Source organism: Crinia signifera, chromosome 4, assembly GCF_055691185.1.
Source record: "Crinia signifera chromosome 4, ASM5569118v1, whole genome shotgun sequence".
Classification (NCBI taxonomy): domain Eukaryota; kingdom Metazoa; phylum Chordata; class Amphibia; order Anura; family Myobatrachidae; genus Crinia; species Crinia signifera.
Genome location: NC_139220.1, coordinates 11,855,798 through 11,882,881, shown reverse-complemented (window position 1 = coordinate 11,882,881; position 27,084 = coordinate 11,855,798). Strand labels below are relative to the sequence as shown.

Here is a 27,084-nt window from a genome sequence, read left to right as displayed (position 1 = left end):
CTGCCTGTCGACCTAGTGGTGTCGACCCAATGCTTGTTGACCTAGTTGCCGTAGACCAAACGATCCCAACTCGTCTACAGATAATGCAGTCGCCTAGGGAGACGATGGTCTGAGAACAGCTCCTAACTGCCATGTTACAGGCTATGAGCCAAATGTATTCAGCCTTAACAAGTGATAAAGTGCAGGGTGATAAAAGTACCAGCCAGACAGCCCCTAACTGTCAATTATTGAACACAGCCTGTGGCATGACAGTTGGGGGCTGATTGGTTGGTCCTTTATCTCTCTATAGCACGCTCCACTTTATCTCTTGATAAGGCTTAATGCATCTGCCACTATGTTTGGGAAATTACAGTTAGGAGCTGGCTGGCTGGTATTTTATCTCCATCCACTTTATCTCTCTCCAAGCCTTAGTACATAGACCCCTATCTTTTTAAATGATAGATTGGGGAGATGACATACACGCCTTCAGGTGCGCGTGACCCCTATGGTGGAGGAGATTGGATCCATCTCTAACAATGTCTGAGAGCTGAGAGCCAGTCATATACATTTGTCATTACAGAGAAAGCAGCGCCACTTCCACGCAGCGCAGATGTTTCCTATCTACGGATACATAAATGAGGGTCAAGTGGGCACGATGTTTGGAAAAACTGATTTAAATTAATGAACCTGAATTGATGAGCCCCTTCAAAGGGATGATCCGCAGCTGTGTGTATTGTGTACAGTGTGTTGTGTGTATTGTGCATTAATTATTCCAGCCTTCAAGGAGACTCCAAGATCATAGCTAATTAACAGCGTGTACCAAGTAGCCACAAATCCCTGAATTTAGTGATCAAAGGATAATTAGTGCAAAGATATGTGTAACTGAGTGTAGAGCCCCCGCCAGGTTCCACTTGTTCCACTTCTCACCCCTGGCTGTGGGTAATGTCCTCACTGCTGGAGAAACCGGCAGCAATTACATAGAATCAAATTCTGCTGTTTGGTGCAGTAAATAGCAAACGTGAGATCAGACACTGGGCCTGATTGGAGTAACACCATGCTGCGCTGCAGGGGGCAGATGTCACAGGGGTGTTAGATTTGGTTGGGGTGCGCCCCAAATTAAATCTAAATTGCAGTGTAAAAATTAAGCTGGGTACACATTAGCCGATTATCGTATTTTCGTGCATATTGGCTGATGTGTACGCACTATGTGCCTGATTCATTCCCAATATCTGGGCTGCGAATTCATAGCCCGAGCGATTGCATGCATGCGCATGGTACACAGGGCACACCCAGCAGGGGTGCCGGGCGTTTGGGGGCATAATGCCAGTGTTTTCTGGAGGTACCCCAGAATACGGAGACGTGTCCCAGCCATTGGGAGGAGGGGGGAGACAATGATGTCATCAGCGGCCCCGATCATTTTAGAAGCTTTATTAAAGTTACCCCCAAATGTCTTGTTGCAATGGTGCAATACACACACACACACACACAGCACAACAACAGGTCTACTTATGTGCGTTCTATAGTTCTGCGCAGGGCGGGGGTTGTGTAATGTTGGGTGCCTGCCTCTGGCACGTCAGTGCGTGGCAGGGGGCCGGGAGTTTAGCCAGTCCATTTAGTAGTGCGCAGACACAGAACAAAGTTGAAAGCAGAAAGAGACAATTTCATTGGGCTTTCCTGGGTGATAACAGGTAGATGGGTGTGGCTTACTATGTGGGGGAACAGGTGGATGGGTGTGGCTTACTATGTGGGGGAACAGGTGGATGGGTGTGGCTTGCTATGTGGGGGAACAGGTGGATGGGTGTGGCTTACTATTTGTGAGAACAGGTGGATGGGTGTGGCTTACTATGTGGGGGAACAGGTGGATGGGTGTGGCTTGCTATGTGAGGGAACAGGTGGATGGGTGTGGCTTACTATTTGTGAGAACAGGTGGATGGGTGTGGCTTACTATGTGGGGGAACAGGTGGATGCGTGTGGCTTACTATTTGTGAGAACAGGTGGATGGGTGTGGCTTACTATGTGGGGGAACCGGTGGATTGGTGTGGCTTGCTATGTGGGGGAACAGGTGGATGGGTGTGGCTTGCTATGTGGGGGAACAGGTGGATGGGTGTGGCTTACTATGTGGGGGAACAGGTGGATGGGTGTGGCTTGCTATGTGGGGGAACAGGTGGATAGGTGTGGCTTACTATGTGGGGGAACAGGTGGATGGGTGTGGCTTACTATGTGGGGGAACAGGTGGATGGGTGTGGCTTGCTATGTGGGGGAACAGGTGGATGGGTGTGGCTTACTATGTGGGGGAACAGGTGGATGGGTGTGGCTTTCTAGTTGGGGGCGTGTTGCAGCCAGCAACTATGACTATATTCTGAGCTACCATAGTGCTGCGCTAATCTTCCACAGCGTAGATACATCATCCGGATGCCCCCCAAAAAAGCACCAAAATAAATGTCTATTTCCTTATTCCAAATCAAGGATCTACTGTCAGGGGGTCACGAGGGTTCTCGCATCAGAGAACCATCCTTTTGTCTGCGATCTGTAAGGAAAAGGCCGATTGGCTGATTTAATCGGAGATAAAATTAGAACTTGTTACAGAATTCCGGGAAGTTTTACGTCTACAGATTCTCACTTCCAGGAATCCATTAAAGTCAATAAATGTCCATCATCCATCCAGGCTTTAAAATGATATAACTTCTATAATAATCACTTATCAACAAGAGGCAGTCGCTGTCTGTAAAAGGCTAGATGCCAATCTCAGCATGGCCGGATGAGAGCACCGCGGCGCTGTCTGAGAACGCACCTAATAAAGGCCGGCTTCTCCGCAGAGCATCTCCCCCATCTGTACATCAAATCACATTATTTACACCAAACGTACGGCACCGAAATAAAATCCGTTTATTTAGAGTTTTGGGGTTTTTTGGAATCGCTAACAAAAAAATGGAAAAACATTATCAATATAAATCTTATTTCTATATTTGATTGAGCCAATTCGGGTCAATCCTGGTGGAACAAAAGGTGCAATTTAAAATATTGTGAACAGGGAATATTGGTTCTTCTCAGGGCCACCGTCAAGGGGGTAGGGGGGGGGGGGACACTCCCGGCACTCCAGTCCTGGACCCCAGACAACAAGAGGGCCTGTCGCTGGATTGGTGGCCATGGAGAAAGTGCTGGTGGCATTAATGCCATCCGCAAGCGATCGGCCATGTGGCGGGTGACGTTAAGCAGCAAGTAACCTATATATGTATAATTTGTTTGAATTGATCCATCCCATGCCACCTAGTGGCCACTGATGCACAAAACACTTGAATCCCCCCCATAGAGGTAAGGGGTAATAGCGTTAGTCGTTCATTATATAGGATTTAGGTGGCAAGCGGCAAAGTTGTAACTATTATATAAATGAGTATCAACACTGAGGTTCTACTAAGTTGCTGTGACAATGCTGGGACTTCCTGTCAGCAATCCCCACCGTTGTCTTATTGTCACCCTGCGCTGGCATCACGGGGTGACTGGCAGACCTCCACCCACCAACAAGCACGCTCACTAATACACAGTGAGCCCCAGCACGTGACCAGTGCAAACACTAATCCTTCCCAAATCTCTCCTAATACCCTCAGCTAACAAAGGGACACAATAACTCATCATCTGGTGCGATGTCTAAGTGATATCAGCAGTAATTACGGGAGATAGCTGTGTGTTTGCATACGATTAGGAGGAAGAGGAGAACCAGACCCTCTTCACCTGCTCATTGTGCAGTAATCCAGTGTTACTAAAATGTAATTAAGGCAGAAGCTGTGAGGAGACGAAGGACAGGAGATATTTACTTGCTGGGAGATGTCGGTGCTCTGAGCAAACTTTCAGCAAATCTAGTTGCAAAGACAAAGGAATTAAAGGGAACGCAGTTTACTGATTCCATTTTTCAACAGGAACATTGGCGAAAGTTAAACACAATGGCGCTTCCCGCGATTACCAGCAGACTGATTACTGGCAGCACACACCTTCCAAGGGGATATTAGAGCCGACGGGTCACGTCATGTGTAGATGTAACAGCCATGAAATGTAGCTGGGACAACAGAGGGCAAAGCGATGCGCACACATGATGCTGACATATGGACTTAAGGCAGAATCGGACTCAATTACCTCAATTTTAGTTACGTGGAAGAATAAAGAGAAGACCAAGAATGGAGGACAAGAGGGGTCAAGAAAAGAGAATAAAATAGGTCAATGATGAAGGATGAGAATAGGCCAAGAATGTATGAGGAGAAAAGCCCAAGGAGGGAGAAGAGAAGGGGCAAAAGAGGAGGAGACGGGTTTTAGGAGAGGGAAGAAGCCAAGAATGGAGGAAGACAAGGGGCCAAGGACAGAAGAGAAAGGACCAAGAACAGAGGAGAAGAGAAGGTGCAAAGGACAGAGGAAAAGAAAAGCGACCAAGGATGGAGGAGAAAAAAATGGGCCAAGGACGGAGGAGAAGTGAAGCGAAGGGGTCAATAAAAGAGAAGATAATAGGCCAAGAATGGAGGAGGAGAAAGATCCAGAGATGGAGAAGAGAAGGGGCTAAGAATGGAGCAGAAGTGGCCAAGGATGGAAAAGAAGAGGAGTCAAGAAAAGAAAAGAGAATAGGCCAAGAACAGAGAAGGAAAGGGACCATCAATGGGGGAGAAGTGGCCAAGGATGGGAAATAGAGAATGGGTTAAGGAAAGAGAAGAGAATAGGCTAAGAACTGAGTAGGAGAAGGGGCCAAGATCAAAGGAGAAGAGAAGGGGCCATGGACAGAGAAGCATAGAAGGGGAAAAGGAAGGAGAAGAAAAGTGGACAAGGATGGAGGGAAAGAGAATGAGCCAAGGATGGTGGAGAAACAACGGGGCCAAGCACAGAGGAAAAGGGTCCAAAGACGAAGACGTTAAGGTGCCAAAGACGAAGGATAAGAGAATGGCCAAAGACTAAATATTCAGCAAACCAATAAACTGCATCAGAAATTTGGCTGCCTCAGTGCAAATCTAAGCACTAAACTGCACCGGAGGTAACAGAGCCTCATAGGACACTGCTGTCTATGACAAACTGCCCTCCCTCCAGCAGAACCCAGTGTTTGTAATGACTTAACCAGCCTTAACCAGCAATTACATGTAATGATCTCTGCAATGAGTCTATCAATAAACACAGAGGGATAGAGAACAAAATGTCCCCAGGGGACTGACGGACATCTATTCAAATACATATCACCTTAGTTACATTTAAATATATGTTTAATCACAAATGACATGTTCCCCTGCAGACATATTTATTATATTGAATCAATTTTATGCAGAAAACACTAACAGAATAGTATTATATTTATATCCAGTTGTCAGGACATGTTGGGGTGTAGTGTCCTATGTCTGTATAGGGTGTAATAGATGTATTATGGCCAGCGGTCAGGACATGTTGGGGTGTAGTGTCCTATGTCTGTATAGGGTGTAATAGATGTATTATGGTCGGCGGTCAGGACATGTTGGGGTGTAGTGTCCTATGTCTGTATAGGGTGTAATAGATGTATTATGGCCAGCGGTCAGGACATGTTGGGGTGTAGTGTCCTATGTCTGTATAGGGTGTAATAGATGTATTATGGCCGGCGGTCAGGACATGTTGGGGTGTAGTGTCCTATGTCTGTATAGGTGTAATAGATATATTATGGCCAGCGGTCAGGATATGTAGGGGGTGTAGGGTCCTATGTCTGTGTAGGGTGTAATAGATGTATTATGGCCAGCGGTCAGGACATGTTGGGGTGTAGTGTCCTATGTCTGTATATGTGTAATAGATGTATTATGGTCAGCGGTCAGGACATGCTGGGAGTGTAGTGTCCTATGTCTGTATAGGGTGTAATAGATGTATTATGGCCGGCGGTCAGGACATGTTGGGGTGTAGTGTCCTATGTCTGTATAGGGTGTAATAGATGTATTATGGCCAGCGGTCAGGACATGTTGGGGTGTAGTGTCCTATGTCTGTATATGGTGTAATAGGTGTATTATGGTCAGCGGTCAGGACATGTTGGGGTGTAGTGTCCTATGTCTGTATAGGGTGTAATAGATGTATAATGGTCAGCGGTCAGGTCATGTTGGGGTGTAGTGTCCTATGTCTGTATAGGGTGTAATAGATGTATTATGGTCAGCGGTCAGGACATGTTGGGGTGTAGTGTCCTATGTCTGTATAGGGTGTAATAGATGTATTATGGCCAGCGGTCAGGACATGTTGGGGGTGTAGTGTCCTATGTCTGTATAGGGTGTAATAGATGTATTATGGCCAGCGGTCAGGACATGTTGGGGGTGTAGTGTCCTGTGTCTGTATGGGTTGTAATAGATGTATTATGGCCAGTGGTCAGGACATGTTGGGGTGTAGTGTCCTGTGTCTGTATAGGGTGTAATAGATGTATTATGGCCAGGGGTCAGGACATGTTGGGGGTGTAGTGTCCTATGTCTGTATAGGGTGTAATAGATGTATTATGGCCGGTGGTCAGGACATGTTGGGGTGTAGTGTCCTGTGTCTGTATAGGGTGTAATAGATGTATTATGGTCGGCGGTCAGGACATGTTGGGGGTGTAGTGTCCTATGTCTGTATGGGGTGTAATAGATGTATTATGGCCAGCGGTCAGGACATGTTGGGGTGTAGCGTATTATGTCTGTATAGGGTGTAATAGATGTATTATGGCCAGTGGTCAGGACATGTTAGGGGTATAGTGTCCTATGTCTGTATAGGGTGTAATAGATGTATTATGGCCAGCGGTCAGGACATGTTGGGGTGTAGTGTCCTATGTCTGTATAGGGTGTAATAGATGTATTATGGTCAGTACACAGGACATGTTGGGGGTGTAGTGTCCTATGTCTATATAGGGTGTAATAGATGTATTATGGCCAGCGGTCAGGACATGTTGGGGTGTAGTGTCCTATGTCTGTATAGGTGTAATAGATGTATTATGGCCGGCGGTCAGGACATGTTGGGGTGTAGTGTCCTATGTCTGTATAGGGTGTAATAGATGTATTATGGCCAGCGGTCAGGACATGTTGGGGGTGTAGTGTCCTATGTCTGTATAGGGTGTAATAGATGTATTATGGCCGGTGGTCAGGACATGTTGGGGGTGTAGTGTCCTATGTCTGTATAGGGTGTAATAGATGTATTATGGCCAGTGGTCAGGACATGTTGGGGTGTAGTGTCCTATGTCTGTATAGGGTGTAATAGATGAATTATGGCCAGTGGTCAGTACATGTTGGGGTGTAGTGTCCTATGTCTGTATAGGGTGTAATAGATGTATTATGTTCAGCGGTCAGGACATGTTGGGGTGTAGTGTCCTATTTCTGTATAGGGTGTAATAGATGTATTATGGTCAGCGGTCAGGACATGATGGGGTGTAGTGTCCTGTGTCTGTATAGGATGTAATAGATGTATTATGGCCAGTGATCAGGACATGTTGGGGTGTAGTGTCCTATGTCTGTATAGGGTGTAATAGATGTATTATGGGCAGCGGTCAGGACATGTTAGGTTGCAGTGTCCTATGTCTGTATAGGGTGTAATAGATGTATTATGGCCAGCGGTCAGGACATGTTGGGGGTGTAGTATCCTATGTCTGTATGGGGTGTAATAGATGTATTATGGCCAGTGGTCAGGACATGTTGGGGTGTAGTGTCCTATGTCTGTATAGGGTGTAATAGATGTATTATGGTCAGCGGTCAGGACATGTTGGGGTGTAGTGTCCTATGTCTGTATAGGGTGTAATAGATGTATTATGGTCAGCGGGCAGGACATGTTGGGGTGTAGTGTCCTATGTCTGTATAGGGTGTAATAGATATATTATGGCCAGCGGTCAGGTCATGTTGTGGTGTAGTGTCCTATGTCTGTATGGGGTGTAATAGATGTATTATGGCCGGTGGTCAGGACATGTTGGGGTGTAGCGTATTATGTCTGTATAGGGTGTAATAGATGTATTATGGCCAGTGGTCAGGACATGTTAGGGGTATAGTGTCCTATGTCTGTATAGGGTGTAATAGATGTATTATGGCCAGCGGTCAGGACATGTTGGGGTGTAGTGTCCTATGTCTGTATAGGGTGTAATAGATGTATTATGGTCAGTACACAGGACATGTTGGGGGTGTAGTGTCCTATGTCTATATAGGGTGTAATAGATGTATTATGGCCGGCGGTCAGGACATGTTGGGGTGTAGTGTCCTATGTCTGTATAGGGTGTAATAGATGTATTATGGCCAGCGGTCAGGACATGTTGGGGTGTAGTGTCCTATGTCTGTATAGGGTGTAATAATGTATTATGGCCAGCGGTCAGGACATGTTGGGGGTGTAGTGTCCTATGTCTGTATAGGGTGTAATAGATGTATTATGGCCGGTGGTCAGGACATGTTGGGGGTGTAGTGTCCTATGTCTGTATAGGGTGTAACAGATGTATTATGGCCAGTGGTCAGGACATGTTGGGGTGTAGTGTCCTATGTCTGTATAGGGTGTAATAGATGAATTATGGCCAGTGGTCAGTACATGTTGGGGTGTAGTGTCCTATGTCTGTATAGGGTGTAATAGATGTATTATGGGCAGCGGTCAGGACATGTTAGGTTGCAGTGTCCTATGTCTGTATAGGGTGTAATAGATGTATTATGGCCAGTGGTCAGGACATGTTGGGGGTGTAGTGTCCTATGTCTGTATGGGGTGTAATAGATGTATTATGGCCAGTGGTCAGGACATGTTGGGGTGTAGTGTCCTATGTCTGTATAGGGTGTAATAGATGTATTATGGTCAGCGGTCAGGACATGTTGGGGTGTAGTGTCCTATGTCTGTATAGGGTGTAATAGATGTATTATGGTCGGTGGTCAGGACATGTTGGGGGTGTAGTGTCCTGTGTCTGTATAGGGTGTAATAGATGATGTATTATGGTCGGCGGTCAGGACATGTTGGGGTGCAGTGTCCTATGTCTGTATAGGGTGTAATAGATGTATTATGGCCAGCGGTCAGGACATGTTGGGGTGTAGTGTCCTATGTCTGTATAGGGTGTAATAGATGTATTATGGTCAGCGGTCAGGACATGTTGGGGTGTAGTGTCCTATGTCTGTATATGGTGTAATAGATGAATTATGGCCAGCGGTCAGGACATGTTGGGGTGTAGTGTCCTATGTCTGTATAGGGTGTAATAGATGTATTATGGCCAGCGGTCAGGACATGTTGGGGGTGTAGTGTCCTATGTCTGTATAGGGTGTAATAGATGTATTATGGGCAGCGGTCAGGACATGTTGGGGGTGTAGTGTCCTATGTCTGTATAGGGTGTAATAGATGTATTATGGTCAGTGGTCAGGACATGTTGGGGGTGTAGCGTCCTATGTCTGTATAGGGTGTAATAGATGTATTATGGCCGGCGGTCAGGACATGTTGGGGTGTAGTGTCCTATGTCTGTATAGGGTGTAATAGATGTATTATGGCCAGTGGTCAGCACATGTTGGGGGTGTAGTGTCCTATGTCTGTATAGGGTGTAATAGATGTATTATGGCCAGCGGTCAGGACATGTTGGGGGTGTAGTGTCCTATGTCTGTATAGGCTGTAATAGATGTATTATGGCCAGTGGTCAGGACATGTTGGGGTGTAGTGTCCTATGTCTGTATAGGGTGTAATAGATGTATTATGGCCAGCGGTCAGGACATGTTGGGGGTGTAGTGTCCTATGTCTGTATAGGGTGTAATAGATGTATTATGGCCAGCGGTCAGGACATATTGGGGTGTAGTGTCCTATGTCTGTATAGGGTTTAATAGATGTATTATGGCCAGCGGTCAGGACATGTTGGGGTGTAGTGTCCTATGTCTGTATAGGGTGTAATAGATGTATTATGGCCAGTGGTCAGGACATGTTAGGGGTATAGTGTCCTATGTCCAGGGCCGGCGCCACCACTAGGCAAATCTAGGCATTTGCCTAGGGCGCCGGCCACTGGAGGGCGGCATTTTGTGCCGCCCGGGTACCTGTCCTACGGCGCTGTGTATTTAAATCTGGCGGCGGAGGCAGCGGGGATCTCTGCAGTCCATTAGAAATCACGAGCGCTATCCGCCGGGCTATGCGGAAGCGCTTCTAGTGTGAAAACTCTGGCAGCACGGCGCACGCTGATCTCAGCCAATCAGCGTGCTGCCAGTGTTTTCACACTAGAAGCGCTTCCGCATAGCCCGGCGGATAGCGCTCGTTATTTCTAATGGACTGCAGGGACCCCCACTGCCTCCGCCGCCAGATTTAAATACACAGCGCCGCAGGACAGGTACCCCCCCCCCGGCACTGGGGCGCCCCCACCCCGACTCGCCTGGGGCGCTCCGGTGCCTTGCACCGGCCCTGCCTATGTCTGTATAGGGTGTAATAGATGTATTATGGCCAGCGGTCAGGACATGTTGGGGGTGTAGTGTCCTATGTCTGTATAGGGTGTAATAGATGTATTATGGCCAGCGGTCAGGTCATGTTGGGGTGTAGTGTCCTATGTCTGTATAGGGTGTAATAGAAGTATTATGGCCGGTGGTCAGGACATGTTGGGGGTGTAGTGTCCTATGTCTGTATAGGGTGTAATAGATGTATTATGGCCAGCGGTCAGGACATGTTGGGGTGTAGTGTCCTATGTCTGTATAGGGTGTAATAGATGTATTATGGCCAGCGGTCAGGACATGTTGGGGTGTAGTGTCCTATGTCTGTATAGGGTGTAATAGATGTATTTTGGCCAGCGGTCAGGACATGTTGGGGTGTAGTGTCCTATGTCTGTATAGGGTGTAATAGATGTATTATGGCCAGCGGTCAGGTCATGTTGGGGTGTAGCGTCCTATGTCTGTATAGGGTGTAATAGATGTATTATGGCCGGCGGTCAGGTCATGTTGGGGTGTAGCGTCCTATGTCTGTATAGGGTGTAATAGATGTATTATGGCCAGTGGTCAGGTCATGTTGGGGGTGTAGTGTCCTATGTCTGTATAGGGTGTAATAGATGTATTATGGCCAGTGGTCAGGTCATGTTGGGGGTGTAGTGTGCTATGTCTGTATAGGGTGTAATAGATGTATTATGGCCAGTGGTCAGGACATGTTGGGGTGTAGTGTCCTATGTCTGTATAGGGTGTAATAGATGTATTATGGTCAGCGGTCAGGTCATGTTGGGGTGTAGTGTCCTATGTCTGTATAGGGTGTAATAGATGTATTATGGCCAGTGATCAGGATATGTTGGGGTGTAGTGTCCTATGTCTGTATAGGGTGTAATAGATGTATTATGGCCGGCGGTCAGGACATATTGGGGGTGTAGTGTCCTACGTCTGTATAGGATGTAATAGATGTATTATGGCCAGCGGTCAGGTCATGTTGGGGTGTAGCGTCCTATGTCTGTATAGGGTGTAATAGATGTATTATGTACAGTGGTCAGGACATGTTGGGGTGTAGTGTCCTATGTCTGTATAGGGTGTAATAGATGTATTATGGCCAGCGGTCAGGACATGTTGGGGTGTAGTGTCCTATGTCTGTATATCATGTAATAGATGTATTATGGCCAGCGGTCAGGTCATGTTGGGGTGTAGCGTCCTATGTCTGTATAGGGTGTAATAGATGTATTATGGCCAGCGGTCAGGTCATGTTGGGGTGTAGCGTCCTATGTCTGTATAGGGTGTAATAGATGTATTATGGCCGGCGGTCAGGACATGTTGGGGGTGTAGTGTCCTATGTCTGTATAGGGTGTAATAGATGTATTATGGTCAGCGGTCAGGACATGTTGGGGTGTAGTGTCCTATGTCTGTATAGGGTGTAAAAGATGTATTATGGCCAGCGGTCAGGACATGTTGGGGTGTAGTATCCTATGTCTGTATAGGGTGTAATAGATGTATTATGGCCAGCGGTCAGGACATGTTGGGGGTGTAGTGTCCTATGTCTGTATAGGGTGTAATAGATGTATTATGGCCAGCGGTCAGGACATGTTGGGGTGTAGTGTCCTATGTCTGTATACGGTGTAATAGATGTATTATGGCCAGTGGTCAGGACATGTTGGGGTGTAGTGTCCTATGTTTGTATAGGGTGTAATAGATGTATTATGGCCAGCGGTCAGGACATGTTGGGGGTGTAGTGTCCTATGTCTGTATACGGTGTAATAGATGTATTATGGCCAGCGGTCAGGACATGTTGGGGTGTAGTATCCTATGTCTGTATAGGGTGTAATAGATGTATTATGGCCAGCGGTCAGGACATGTTCGGGGTGTAGTGTCCTATGTCTGTATAGGGTGTAATAGATGTATTATGGCCAGCGGTCAGGACATGTTGTGGTGTAGTGTCCTATGTCTGTATAGGGTGTAATAGATGTATTATGTTCAGCGGTCAGGACATGTTGGGGTGTAGTGTCCTATGTCTGTATAGGGTGTAATAGATGTATTATGGCCGGCGGTCAGGACATGTTGGGGGTGTAGTGTCCTATGTCTGTATAGGGTGTAATAGATGTATTATGGCCAGCGGTCTGGACATGTTGGGGTGTAGTGTCCTATGTCTGTATAGGGTGTAATAGATGTATTATGGCCGGTGGTCAGGACATGTTGGGGTGTAGTGTCCTATGTCTGTATAGGGTGTAATAGATGTATTATTGCCGGCGGTCAGGACATGTTGGGGTGTAGTGTCCTATGTCTGTATAGGGTGTAATAGATGTATTATGGCCAGCGGTCAGGATATGTTGGGATGTAGTGTCCTATGTCTGTATAGGGTGTAATAGATGTATTATGGCCAGCGGTCAGGACATGTTGGGGGTGTAGTGTCCTATGTCGGTATAGGGTGTAATAGATATATTATGGACATGTTGGGGGTGTAGTGTCCTATGTCTGTATAGGGTGTAATAGATGTATTATGGCCAGCAGTCAGGACATGTTGGGGTGTAGTGTCCTATGTCTGTATAGGGTGTAATAGATGTATTATGGCCAGTGGTCAGGACATGTTGGGGAGCAGTGTCCTCTGTATGTGTAGGTATATATGTATATGTTTAGTGATAACATAACAATGAACCGTATATTTGCTACAATAACAAGCAGTAAATACCTTGGTCTCCAATTGAAACACAAACTGCTACACAGGGCCGGGGCAAGGCACCGGAGCGCCCCAGGCGAGTCGGGGTGGGGGCGCCCCGGTGCCGGGGGGGCGGTGGTGGTGGTACCTGTGTAAAAAACTTGCGGCGCCGGCGTCCCTGCAGTGCTGGAGTGGGCAGGGGTGTCCGTGCCGCGGGGGTACCTGCGGCGCTGTCATTGTGTATAAAGCTGGCGGCGGCCGGCGGGGTCCCTGGAGTGAATAGAAAATAACTAGCGCTATGCGCGCGGCGGCGCGGGAAGTGCAAGTTATTTTCTATTCACGGCCGCCGCCAGCTTTATACACAATGACAGCGCCGCAGGTACCCCCGCAGCACGGACACCCCGGCCCGCTCTAGCACTGCAGGGACGCCGGCGCCGCAAGTTTTTTACACAGTTCGCTAACCCTCCATGCTGGGGGTGAGGGGCGGCGCCCTAGGCAAATGCCTAGAGCTGCCTAGTGGTGGCGCCGGCCCTGCTGCTACAAATGTCTCTCACACTAGAGATGTATGTGTATAACAGATTACAGATGACACTTGTGCTGCATGACAGATCACATAGAGATGGGAGCGGAGACACTCTGCAGGACGAGACATAAATCTCCCGCTCACATCGCAGGTCCCCAGTCCCCGGCTATGTAAATGAGCGTCAGATTGGGGAGATTTCCCCCGTCCCCGGGGAATGTATTATGATTAGGAAGGATAAATGAGTCTGATAATGTTGTCTGAGCGCACCGCTGCCCTTAATGGAGCTATTACTTGCCAATAGGCTTCCCAAATAATGACAGGCCGGGGAGTTGGTAAAATGTGCTGCAAGGCCCAGATAATTTGTGGCGGGGACAGCAACAAGCTATTGTGTGGGGGAGATACATTATGTTCCACACAAACTGCCCTCGAGGGTCTCTATTATGTTGCACAGACAAGTGTTCCCAGGATAGCGTGCGCCCCCCCGCCCATCACAGCCATCCGTACGAGGCGTGATGACTTATTAATGTAAACACAGCAATGAAATGATAATCAGGCGGTGGAACAGCCGAGGAAGTTACCTGGGAGACGCCGCTAAATACAAATTATCATAGTAAGTGTTCTCAGATAAGACAAAAAAAGCATCCTGCACAGAATGAGGCCACGGGGTTACCTAACGCACTGATTCAGGCCTGTTTGCTAGGCTTCGTGCAATCATATCCCAGCAAACAGGTCAACGCTGCCCGGCCAAACATCCCCCCCCCCCCTCCCGGTGCCGGAATAGAGGATGCTCACTAGTGATTAGACCCCCCCTATGGGACTGTGATCACTTTCAACCGGTTATTATGCCAAACTTATTACTATAACGCTAATATCCGAATTGCCATATTCATTCTAAGGGGGGTAATTCAATTCTTGGTGATGTCAGCAAATTGGCATGGAAACGCAGTTGGGGCAATCAGAATGCTGGATCGGCAATTTTCCCTCGCACCTCGTAGAGTTGCCCAAAAGAATTGGCAACGTTGGGATTTAATTCTCACATCGCCGTGGAACATCAAAAGTGATTTAATGCCCCCAAAAGCATTACTGTGTGGGATGCAGGGGTCCGGGGAGGATGCAGGAGACTTGCCTAACTTTCAAGGGTGCCGGGAGGGCCAACCGATTTTCTTGAGGCTCCTGGCCGTACCGAAAGGATAGACAAGTATGGTGCAAAAGAGTCAGCGCCACCTGCCACCCTGACGGACACCCAAATGCACGAAACTCAAACAAAGGATAAAGGGCTGAATTTGGCCCCGATATCACAACTCACCGATAGAGAGGGAAATATGTTATGGTAATATGACAATATACCTGTATATACATTATTACTAGACTCTGCATAGTTTCTCAGAGTACCATGTGGGCTGATGTATCAAACAGTGAAAAGGGTGAAAGGCTGGACCAGTGAATAAGTTGCCCTTAGCAACCAATTGCTACAGGCTCAGCACTAAGATTTCAGGTGTGAATCATCTGTACCTGACTCAGCTGACTTCTCAATGATTTCACATTCCCGATATAGTTACTGAATCTCTCTTTGATATCTTGGATTTGAGCCTTTTCAGAGTGTCGGCGCGCCGTCTCTGCCGCCGCTGATGGAGCCGCGCTGCCTGGGATCATACTTCTGCTCTGCAATAGGAAATAATGCATAATGATTAGTCCGCGGGGGCGTTATCTAACACCCGCTCATCCAATCGCAGATAAGACCACTCCTACTCAGCAATCTAAGAGCCGGCCCCAGCAGAGCTGCTTTAATTGTTTTTTTTTACAGTGGTCAAAAAAGTTATTATTACTATTGGGGCATGCATTATTTATATTCACATCAGAGAATGATTCATTTCATATCGGGGAAATAGTTATGTACTAGTCAAGATGGGTCGCTATTCTCCAGAGATTCCAATTCCGAGAACCTTCCTACTTTCAGGAAAGGGCCCGATCCAGTGTAGACTAGGCTTGGAAAATGAAGGGGTGGTTGGCTCAGGACTCAATTTACCTTGCCAGGTTCTCCCTGATGGCAAATTGCTAAGTAAAACTGATAAGTGAGAGAGAGATAAAGTACCAGCCAATTAGCTCCTGTTGGTTTTAAAACCCCGCCTGTAACATGACAGTTAGGAGCTGCTTGGCTGGTTTTTTTATCACCCTCCTCTTTATCACTTTTTGAAACTTAGTACATCATGATCTTGCCCTCAGTCTACGTTGCATTGCGCCTGCTTCCATATGCGCACAGAGTTGTGGCATACTTGCCTACTCCCCGCAACCACTAGGAGGATCCTGAATCATTTTGGCGCACGCCCCCATCCAGTTGCTCACACCCCCTGCCTGCGTCTGCCTACTTACAGAGCACAAGTTAGTCCCTTAATAAGTGGGGGGCACATATAGAAACCGTTGCAATTCCTACATCGGTCACCTGATTTGGATGGAAATACCCTCAGATTAAAGCAGGAAGTCTGCAGTTAAAGCACAACTTGATGGTTCATTTCGAACCCATTGTGGTGATGTATGGAGCCCAAAGTATGAGAATTGTGTGAAGTAATTAGCTCCACCTGTGGATCATTTATAATGTGTCAGTCAGTAATGAGTGCAGCTGTGCAGCAGCTAGGTGATCTACAAAACGTGAACTGTTGGTAGCTCTCGAGTACTGGAGTTGGCTACCACTGACCTAGTGGGTTGTAGAGCATAAAATACTGCCTGTCGGCACATGTCGGCTTAAAAAAAAAAGTGAAAAACCCCATGTCGACCTTTTTACTATTGACATTCCCCATGCCTGCCCAATAACCCTGTTGACCTAACCCCATGTCGACTTTCTGTCATGTCTACCTTGTGGTGTCGACCTAATGCTTGTCTGTCTAGTGACCATATACCATAGTGCAGGGGTGGCCAAACCTGTCCTCAAGATCTACCAACTGTGCATGTTTTCCAGGCAACCTGTGGATCTATAGTAGGAATGAATGCAGCAGGTTTTAAAATGTGACAGTTAGTAATAACTACAGCTGTGCACCAGCTAGGTGGTCTGGGAAATGTGACAGTTAGTAATAACTACAGCTGTGCAGCAGCTAGGTGGTCTGGGAAATGTGACAGTTAGTAATGACTACAGCTGTGCACCAGCTAGGTTGTCTGGGAAATGTGACAGTTAGTAATGACTACAGCTGTGCACCAGCTAGGTGGACTGGTAATGTGACAGTTAGTAATGACTACAGCTGTGCACAGCTAGGTTATCTGGAAAACGTGGACCGTTGGTAGATCTCGAGGACCGGTTTTGCCACCCCTGCCATAGTGTCTGCTGTGGATTTGTTTCTTGTCGCACATTTCCCAATGACCCATACTGTAGTTCCCTTCTTCTCTGCAATGTTTGCACAGCCCGGCAATGTTATGTACCTCCCTTTCCATAAAGCCCAGGACAATAGGATTCTACATAAGCAAATATCCCCCAGGTAGATGTTACCTGGATATCCCGAGTTACTTACTGTCCGACACTTCCCGGGGATGGAACCTGTGAGATCTGTTCCCAGGAAATCCCAGCAAACTGTGAATCAGATTAGTGATCCTTCATTTCACCAGTGAGTCCAGTTTCCCCGGGATGCAGATTTGTTGACGGTTGCCATGGGAGACACTGTGATTGACGGGTACAATGAGAGGCGGGGCTGGTAACATGGGGCTGTAGCTGTCAGACAACTTTCACATTCCGCCTCTCATTATTGACTCTCCATTGTGCTAACCCTGTTACTGCTGGGGTGATGGTACACACAGGAGTATCTGGGTGTCATCCTCACAGAGCAGCGTCAGTATTATCTGCTGCGATTATTGCATTCATAGTTAGAAGGTTTATAGGGCCTGATTCGGATCGTATATGATAAACTGCTCGCAGCAGATCAGCATATGTCATCCATAGCAATGCGTAAGTCCGCAGCCCAGAAATCACAGACGATGGTAGTTGCGTCATTAGGACATGACTCCGCCCACTACGCAGACCAGCGAGCAGCCTTCAGGGAAAATTACAGTTAGTCCAACTAAATGAGCGTATTTGTGTTTCTATGCATTATACTTGCGTTGTGAAATGGGGCGCTGTCTACAGTACACAATTATTTTTTTAAAGGCTGTACAGCAAGATGGCGACTTCTGCGCGACAGTAATCCGGGCGTAAAAGCTTGCAAGGGCCAATGGGAGGAATGGGGCGTATTAATGGGCATATTTGTGCATTGTTTCTCCCCGCAGGAGGTAATTTAGGAGTCTATGTACTAAGGCTTGGAGAGAGATAAAGTGGGCAGAGATAAAATACCAGCCAGCTCCCAACAGTCATTTTTCAAACACTACATGTAACGAGACAGTTGAGAGCTGACTGTCTGGTACTGTTTATCCTTCTACTTTATCTCTCTCCAAGTCTTGGTTCAGTACAGAGCAGCGCGCGGCACACCACAGCCAGACATCAGGCGTCACACGCTGCCTCGTCAGCATCCCTCCCGACATGCAGAAGACGTTTTCTGCGCTGTCCGACGGTTACAACGTTTCCAACATAATAAATAATAATTAACTTTTCTTTCTGCCAAAATGCTGAGCCCATAACAAGGAGGGATCTTCAGCCAGGAGTTAGGAACCGCAACCGCAGATATCTCAGCAAGCCACGGTCCATCTGCAAGCTGCAGAACATGCGGAGCCTCTGCGTAGGCGTATATAGCCTCCCTCACCTGCCCAACAGGGTGCACCGACATTGTCTTCCCCTAAAACACTGCTCATATTAGCCTCTCTTATGTCCTGATAATCACGATTGGTTACCAGCACCTCTGAAAAATGGGGCTCATCTCCCAAAATACTCCACCCTCACCTCAGCTCATATGAATAACCCCATTATACAAACTGGAGGCTGAAAATTAGGCCACACTCAGCTAGGCCTAACAAGGCCATCGACCATTGATGAATTAAAATCATAGATGGTTTATGGCTCACGTTGAATACTTTTGCCATCGATGGCATACCAAAAACCAATATATATATATATATATTTTTTTCAGGGTGCCGGGACATGGAGCATAGCCCCGCCCCCTATAACCCTGAAGCCCAGCCCCCCCCCCCCCCCCCACACACACACACACACACATTCTAAGTGGCCCACAGGCCAGTCAGCCAAAGAAAATGGAGGACCATGGATAGATAAAATCATCAATGGTCATCCATCACATAGTTACTATCGATGGCTGGTTGCAGTATCTCCATTGTTGACAATCATCGATGGCCACTGCACCGATGCCCATCTATTGCCACAGAGCCTCCTGCTCTAGGGGAGTGCAGACAGTACTGTCTCTGTAGATACAGACCAGAGTGTGCTAGAGGCACCAGAACAGACAGCGACACCCCTGGCAGGAAGAAGGAACTGCACGGGCTGTGACATGATGCATGGCACTGAGCTACAGACCAGAGTGTGCTGGGAGCACTAGAACAGACAGTGACACCCCAGGCAGGAAGGAGGAACTGCACGGGCTGTGACATGATGCATGACACTGAGCTACAGACCAGTGTGTGCTAGGAGCACCAGAGCAGACAGCGACACCCCAGGCAGGAAGGAGGAACTGCACGGGCTGTGACATGATGCATGACACTGAGCTACAGACCAGTGTGTGCTAGGAGCACCAGAGCAGACAGCGACACCCCAGGCAGGAAGGAGGAACTGCACAGGCTGTGACATGATTCATGGCACTGAGCTACAGACCAGAGTGTGCTAGGAGCACCAGAGCAGACAGTGACACCTCTGGCAGGAAAGAGGTACTGTTCTGGTTATCACAGGTGCAGGGTGGTAGAATGAGGACTAGGTTATATACATTAAACCTCATAATAACAATGGTAAATGATGTTTTAGATAATAGTGTATTACAGCAGGCCGTGCTCTCTGGTCACTGCAGTTAGCGCTCCCATTAATGGCCCCGGTGCTTGTGTGGGATCTGGTGCTACAAAGACCCAGTGACTCAGCCTTTGTTACTGCTGCACGCGTTCCACTTGCGGCACGAAATACAGTAGAGAAACCACCAACTCTTCCTGTTTCCACAGAAACCACTAAATCTGTTTCCCTTTCTCCCTTTTTGCGTTCTGTGCCCTTACGCTGAACATGAAAACCAGATTTATTCACTTGTTACAGGCACAGGAGAGGACGGGCGGAAATAGCCAGGTCAGGATTACTGACTCCCACACACTGGTGCCCGCTACTGGGCAGCTTCCGTCTACAGCTCAGCAGGCTGTGGGAGGACGGTGCCAGGAGCGGGCACACTGATGTTTCCGCTGTTCGCATATGGAGCAGAAATATATTTTGCACTCTCTCCTGTAGAGAGATTCTTATTTTTTAAGACATTTTGGGGTCTATTTATGAAAAAATGCCATTTACTGTTCTTGGCTATTATATATTATTATCATAACAATTTATTTATAACACGCCACAAGTAGTTGGCAGCGCCGTACATAGGGTCCGATTCAGACATGATTGCAAGGTGGCAAATTTACATGTGCAGCATTCATTCTGCTAGAGTGAAATCCCGCCTTGCAAATTAATGTGCTCACTGTACAAATGGGTGTGTACGGCTACACGACCAATCACAGCCGTGCAAATATGTCCCAAACCCAGCGTAACAGGCTCACCGTCCAATGACTGGGCACCGGTCATCGCAGGCACCGTGTAGCCCTGGACTCAGGAGTGTGATGGGTAATGTCATATCCGGCCTGGAGCTGATGTCGCACACCCTACCCTTATACGCTTGGGCATGCCGGAAACCCAGCGTTTTCCTTGGATCGCCTGCATTTTCAACATGAGTTTTTCACTTTTTATTTTTAGCCGACATGTGCCGACAGGCGATATTTCATACCCTGCTATCCACTAGGGTGTGGCGGGAGAATATAACAGTGTGCCGAGCGCAGTGGGGCACTATGCCCGAAGCATGGCGAGCGCAGTGAACCATGCGAGGGGACGCAGAAAAACTACAGGTACGGGTCACAATTAGGAAGCGGGTGGCAAACACAAATTCCACTTACACAATATCATCTCATTCTCCTGTGTGACCGAGCGAATGTCATTTCTCACTCAGCGCCTAAATGAGGCCAATCCTGAAATCAATTCTACACCCTCTGATTGGAACGTCCTCTCCTGATTTCTGGCCCTGGAAAAGGCCACGTTTTAAGAGGGCGCAATCTGCTTTTTCTCCAATACGGCTAATTTGTAGGTCCCACTTATACGGGAACACACAGCTCCCCCCACAGAGAGACAGATTGGATGACAGGTTCAAGATAATTGAGTGGCTGGCTTATTTCTCAGATACTGGCAAGCGGCTGCCCAAATGACAGATAGATAGATAGATAGTTGCTATGGGCAACATCTAACCTATTCCTTTACTAATGGATTGCTAGAATCTGGTTGCTATAGGATATAATGCTGGAACAGGGGAGAAGCCTGATGGCAGATTCTCCCGAGCAGGTTCCTCCACCCTTGCAGTGACCTCCGCCGCTATTGTCTGTGCAGTCAAGTCACCTTTTGTCTCACGTGAATGCAGGAAAACGGAGAGTAAGTGGAACACCCGACTCCGCAACTATAGAGAAGCCTCAGCATGGAGAGAGAGGTTTCCAGCATCCCATAACATATTCAGGGTTGCCGACCCTCCCGGAATTTGCGGGAGTCTCCCGAAAATCGGGTCCTTCCTCCCGGCCCCCGGAAGGGTGGGCAACCCTCCCGGAATCAGGGGGACCCCCACTGAGCCCCCCGATCGCAGCATTTATATGCCGCAATCCGCGGGTCTCAGGGGAGGGGGCGGAGCTAAAACTGCACAATCGTGACGTTTTAGCCCCGCCCCCTCCATGGACAACTGTTATTTCGGCTATTTGTTGTAATAGGGGCGGGACTTAATGACGTCACAGTTAAGCCCCGCCCCCAAAACACGTACTGCAAGATTCCTCTCCGGGCTTCTCCCGGAGAGGATTTTTAGAAAGTCGGCAACCCTGATATATATATATACTGTAAATGCTAAACATATTAACTAGGAATTATTGTAATGTGGCAGTTAGGAGCTGATTGGCTGGTACTTTAGCACTCTCCAGGGCTTAGTACATCTGCCTCTCCCACTCCTATAGATTACCTCACCTGTGCATGTTTCAAGACATCCACAAAACATAGCCTGCTGGCGGGACAAAGAGGAGTAGCTGGGTGACATGGTGACTGGAGCAAGGGTATGTCCCCATCCCCTGCCCCCCCCCCCCCCACACACACACACCTTAGCCATGTTTCCTCCTTATCATAAAGTCCATTACCCATTCTGCCACATAAACCGTTATGCCTATTACACATTATGCCACACACCGTAATTCCTATTACATATTATGCCACACACAGTTATGCCACTGACACTATTTTATGCCACACACACAAAAATAAAATGCTATTTACAAATGATGACCCACGGTAAGGCTTCTACCCCATACATTAATTACAGCATATTTTTTTACCTAGATGCTCATTGCAGGGGATTTTGTGCACATTGCCGGGGGTTAAATGCCCATTACCAGGAGGGTTACATGCTAATTGCCAGGGGGTACGGAAAAGCTTGTTGCCCAGGGGATTCATTCTAACAGAGTGCCAGCGCTCCCGGAATCCGCACTTCTGGGTATCACTGGGCTACTCTGACAGACACTAGAGGTTCAGTAAGACCTCTAGTGTCTGTCTCCTCCAAGATGGCAGCCATTTTTGGAGGGGTCGCTGCCCACAGAGACTGCTCCTAATGCTTGAGCTCCACCGGATTCTACAGGGTTTATTTACTAAGATATTGAGGTGAATTGTCAAACACCTGGCTCCTAACTGTCATGTTACAGGCTGTGGGACAGATGTATGAAGGATTGGAGAGAGATAAAGTACCACTGCCATGTTACAGGCTGTGGGAGAGATGTACGAAGGATTGGAGAGATAAAGTTCCACTGCCATGTTATGGTGTGTACACACGTTAGATGTGCCTTAAGATCCTATCCACGATCTGATCAGATAGGATCGTGGATAGGATCTTAAGGCACATCCGATTTGCATCCTATCTTGACTATATAGTGCAGATCTGCACCATATAGACAAGGCAGCCAAGACTTTCTGGCTTCCGATACGTGAACGCGCATCGGGATCGGATCGGGATCGCAAGGGTTAAAACCCTTGCGATCTGCATCCGATGTTGATCCGATGCCGATCCGATGTTGACTATATCGTCAACATCGGAAAGGAAATCGGACCGTGTGTACACAGCATTACAGGTTGTGGGGGAGATGAACGAAGGATTGGAGAGAGATAAAGTACTACAGCCATGTTACAGGTTGCTGGAGAGATGTACTAAGACATGGAGAGATAAAGAACCACTGCCATGTTACAGGTTGTGGGAGAGATGTGCTAAGGCTTGGAGAGAGATAAAGTACCACTGCCATGGACGAAGGACTACACTGGTATGGGATGAAGGACTGTACTGTGGCCTGAGGATGGGATGAGGGACTACACTGAGGACTGAGTATGGGATGAGGGACTACACTGGGGGCTGTGTATGGGATGAATGACTAAACTGGGGGCTGTGTATGGGATGAAGGACTGTACTGGGGGCTGTGTATGGGATGAAGGACTGTACTGGGGACTGCGTATGGGATGAGGGACTGTACTGGGGCCTGAGTATGGGATGAGGGACTGAACTGGGGACTGAGTATGGAATGAGGGACTGACTGTACTGGGGACTGAGTATGGGATGAGGGACTACACTGGGGGGCTGTGTATGGGATGAGGGACTACACTGGGGGGCTGTGTATGGGATGAAGGACTGTAATGGGGACTGCGTATGGGATGAGGGACTACACCGGGGCCTGAGTATGGGATGAGGGATTGTGTATGGGATGAAGGACTGTACTGGGGACTGAGTATGGAATGAGGGACTGACTGTCCTGGGGACTGAGTATGGGATGAGGGACTGTCCTGGGGACTGAGTATGGGATGAGGGACTGTCCTCGGGACTGAGTATGGGATGAGGGACTGTCCTGGGGAATGAGTATGGGATGAGGGACTGTCCTGGGGACTGAGTATGGTATGAGGGACTGTACTGAAGTAATGGTGAAAATAAGAATACTTAGTACTACAGCTCAGGCCATGTGCGTGACTCTGATGGGATATGTATTACTGTAATGCCCCCACTGTCCCCTGCAGCACCCGGTGCCAGGGGAGGGGGCATCCCCCTGTGCCCGGCCAGCAGGGTTGTGTGTGACTGTTGTGTATGTGTGTGTGTGTGCGGGGCAGGCCGGGCGGCCGGAGGGCGGGCACCGGGGAGGAGGCAGCGCGGTGACAGGGGGGAGGTGGAGCCGCTCTCTCCTGCACTGACACCCGCACTCACACTGTGACTGTATCCCGGCCAGCAGCAGCAGCAGCAGCAGCACGGACTGGAGCCGCCCAGCACAGCGCACACCCGCCGCTCTACAACTTCTCCTCAACAAACTTTTACTTCTCCGCCCGGAACGTGGGACCACCCGGATCCCGGAACTGTGAGTCTCCACTCCCCTAAGTGCACTTCATAATGTTCCGCCCTGACTAGTGCTGCGCCCCAGCTGTACCCCCACCTTACTAGTGCTGTACCCCCACCTTACTAGTGCTGTACCCCCCCTCCGCTAGTGCTGCATCCCAGATGTACTCCCCCTGACTAGTGCTGTACCCCCCTTACTAGTGATGTACCCCCCTGATTAGTGTTGTCGTCCCCCTCCCCCCCCCCGACTAGTGCTGTGCCTCCCTGAGTAGTGCTGTACCCCCCCCCCCACTAGAGCTGCGCCCCAGCTTTACCCCCCACTAGTGCTGCATCCCAGCTTTACCCCCCCCCTGACTAGTGCTGCTCCCCAACTGTACCCCCCCCCCCTGACTAGTGCTGTACCCGCCCCCGGCTAGTGCTGCATCCCAGCTGTACCCCCCCTGACTAATGATGTACCCCCCTGATTAGTGTTGTCTCTCCCCCCCCCACTAGTGCTGTGCCTCCCTGAGTAGTGCTGTACCCCCCCCATAGAGCTGCGCCCCAGCTTTACCCCCCACTAGTGCTGCATCCCAGCTTTACCCCCCCCACTAGTGATGTTCCCCTGATGTACCCCCCCTGACTAGTGCTTCTCCCCAGCTGTACCCCTCCTGACTAGTGCTGCATCCGTTATACCCCCTGAGTACTACTGGCCGTCCGTCCCCGACTAGTGCTGTACCCCCTGACTAGCGCTGCACCTCAGCTGTACTCCCCCTGACTAGCACTGCACCTCAGCTGTACACCCCCCTGACTAGCGCTGCACCCCAGCTGTACCCCCCCTGACTAGTGCTGCATCCGTTATACCCCCTGAGTACTACTGGCCGTCCGTCCCCGACTAGTGCTGTACCCCCTGACTAGCGCTGCACCTCAGCTCTACTCCCCCTGACTAGCGCTGCACCTCAGCTGTACCCCCCCTGACTAGCGCTGCACCTCAGCTGTACACCCCCCTGACTAGCGCTGTACCCCCCCCTGACTAGCTCTGCACCTCAGCTGTACCCCCTTATATGAGACTGACATCCCCGAGTTGCACTGTGTAGGAAGTGTCTCCCAGTATAACGCTGCTGGTGCACTGCATTACCCTCATTTCTTCCCATTGTACATACTGTAGGTCTGTGTGTGTACTGTATGTACTCTCTACGTGCAACCACAGGATAACTGTGCACGTCCCGCAGCTCTGCCTGCCTGCAGTGTATTGCTGTGCCTGTAACCATAACAATGTAATACTGAGCTGCAGTCTCCTGTCAGTACCTAATAAAGCATACTGTCAGAGCTGTACCCCCCTGACAATGTACGGCTGCTTTGCATGGTCAGCACCACTTGAGTACGCTTATCCTGTATCCGCTCTTACCTGTAACGACACTCCACTTGCCATGGTTTATCTGCTGGTCCAGGGGTTATCAAACTCGGTCCTCAGGACCCCACACAGTTCATGTTTCCCCAGTCACCACACAGGTGCATTCATTACTCATTGACACATTTTAAAAGTTCCACAGCTGATTGTTTCACTTGTGATTCTGTGAGGGCACCTGCAAAACAGGTGCCGTGTGGGTCCTCGAGGACCGAGTTTAAGAACCTGTGCGCTGGTCTATTTACACCTCTGTACCTGTGAGGTAACGTGCGAGGCGTCAGAGCTGTGAGTGCACTCATCTCAGTATCTGCTACTGTGGTGTAATGCACTCACCTGAGAGCCCCCATCCTGTTAATATCAGTGTCCTAGGGTTGCACTCACCTGAGCATACCCTCCCCCCTGTACGAATCACCTTGATGAGTGCCCCCCACGTTCCCTCTTGAGCTGGCACCCTCCTTCCCCCTTTTGCCCTGCATGCAGTTGCCAGCCGTGTAACATGTACCCGGGGAAGCCTGTGTTGCTGTTTCCCCTGGCTCAGGGGGCTGTGCTGACTGTCATCCAGCCCCCTAGTGATGCATGTTTATCCCATACTGTATGTGTCATGCTGGGGGCCCGTGTAGAACTCTTTTTTTTTTTTCACAACAATCCCCTCTGTTGGCGCTGTGGTTGCATCCAGCCCTGGCAAGGACGAGCTGTTGTAGCTTCAGTCTATCCGTATAACCCTTCAGTACACAGCATTAGCAGCAGCACAGTAATCTGGATCCCCCAGACAGAGCCAGACGTTCATAATCCTGCAGGAGAGATCCACTGATCCGAATACTCTTTCCCTGCCGGATCCACTCCAGATGGTGCATGAGGGGGGGATAGCATAAGACTGCAGAGGGGTACAGCTCCTAAGTGCTGCATCGCTCTGTTCCATCGGGACCCCCTGCTCGTGCTGCCTTCATAGACCCCCCTCATCCTGTAACTGTGGTGGGACTGATTCATAGGAAAGGAAATGATTCACCAGCTGGCTGGCTGTCTCTGTCCCTGTACTGGGATGGCTGATCGGATCTGCAGTGGCATAGAGCTGGTGTGTGCAGGGCACTGCAGATCCTGCCAAACCAAACTGTAATCACAGGGCCGGCTAACGACCACTTACAGGAAGACGATTTTGTCATTTTTGGAAACGACTTGGATTTGTCCCATGGTTCGCTGCTGCATTCGGTCCTGCCGGCCTGCGCAATGGTCAGAGTTTATTATACTACTTCTGTTGCTTTGGTGCCATGCGGAACTGGGGCATTGAACTTCTCATTTGTGCTGCTTTGCTTAATTGGTCGTGTGAAATACTGGGCATGGTTGTGCCTTGTTGACTAAGCTGTTGCGCATGTTTTTTTTTTGAGCTGGAAGGTGCCTTATGGCGCTGTTGGGTTTATGTGATCGGTACGCTTTAAAGAAATGTCTGACGTTTACTGTGTGTTTCTAATACTGTTGGGTACGTTGTAGAACTGCTCTAGTGCTTCAATGAAGCGAACTACAGAGGGGAGCAATTAAGAAGGGCTTGATGTAAGTTGGTAGGGTTGGCCCGGCAACCATCGGTGGTGTGGTGGCATTGGGCACTGGTTTCGTGAACGGCGGTGGCAGAGCCCCTTGGTTGCTGGTGCGCGCCGTGTGCAAAGATGAACCATCTATGTAGCAGAAGG

At 48.8% G+C, this 27,084-nt stretch overlaps 2 protein-coding genes across 5 annotated transcripts in view; one reads left to right on the top strand and one right to left on the bottom strand.

The window, feature by feature from the left end:
- The window catches only part of LMNTD1 (lamin tail domain containing 1), a 104,624-nt gene extending 80,475 nt beyond the window's left edge, over positions 1 to 24,149 (bottom strand). For 2 of the 3 annotated variants that reach the window (XM_083181103.1, XM_083181101.1), the window contains exons 1-2: positions 16,990 to 17,138; positions 15,005 to 15,154 (exon numbers count right to left, since the gene is read on the bottom strand). In XM_083181103.1, coding sequence (XP_083037229.1) covers positions 15,005 to 15,145 — 141 coding nt within the window. In that variant the 5' untranslated portion in view covers positions 15,146 to 15,154; positions 16,990 to 17,138. Of the gene's footprint in view, positions 1 to 15,004; positions 15,155 to 16,989; positions 17,139 to 23,892 lie in introns of those variants that run through there. The other variant, XM_083181102.1, reaches the window with a different exon arrangement.
- Positions 23,883 to 27,084, top strand: part of RASSF8 (Ras association domain family member 8) — a 54,954-nt gene continuing 51,752 nt past the window's right edge. Inside the window, exon 1 of one of the 2 annotated variants that reach the window (XM_083181104.1) lies at positions 23,883 to 24,040. The gene's annotated coding sequence lies outside the window, so the exon portion shown is untranslated. Of the gene's footprint in view, positions 24,041 to 26,059; positions 26,630 to 27,084 lie in introns of those variants that run through there. The other variant, XM_083181105.1, reaches the window with a different exon arrangement.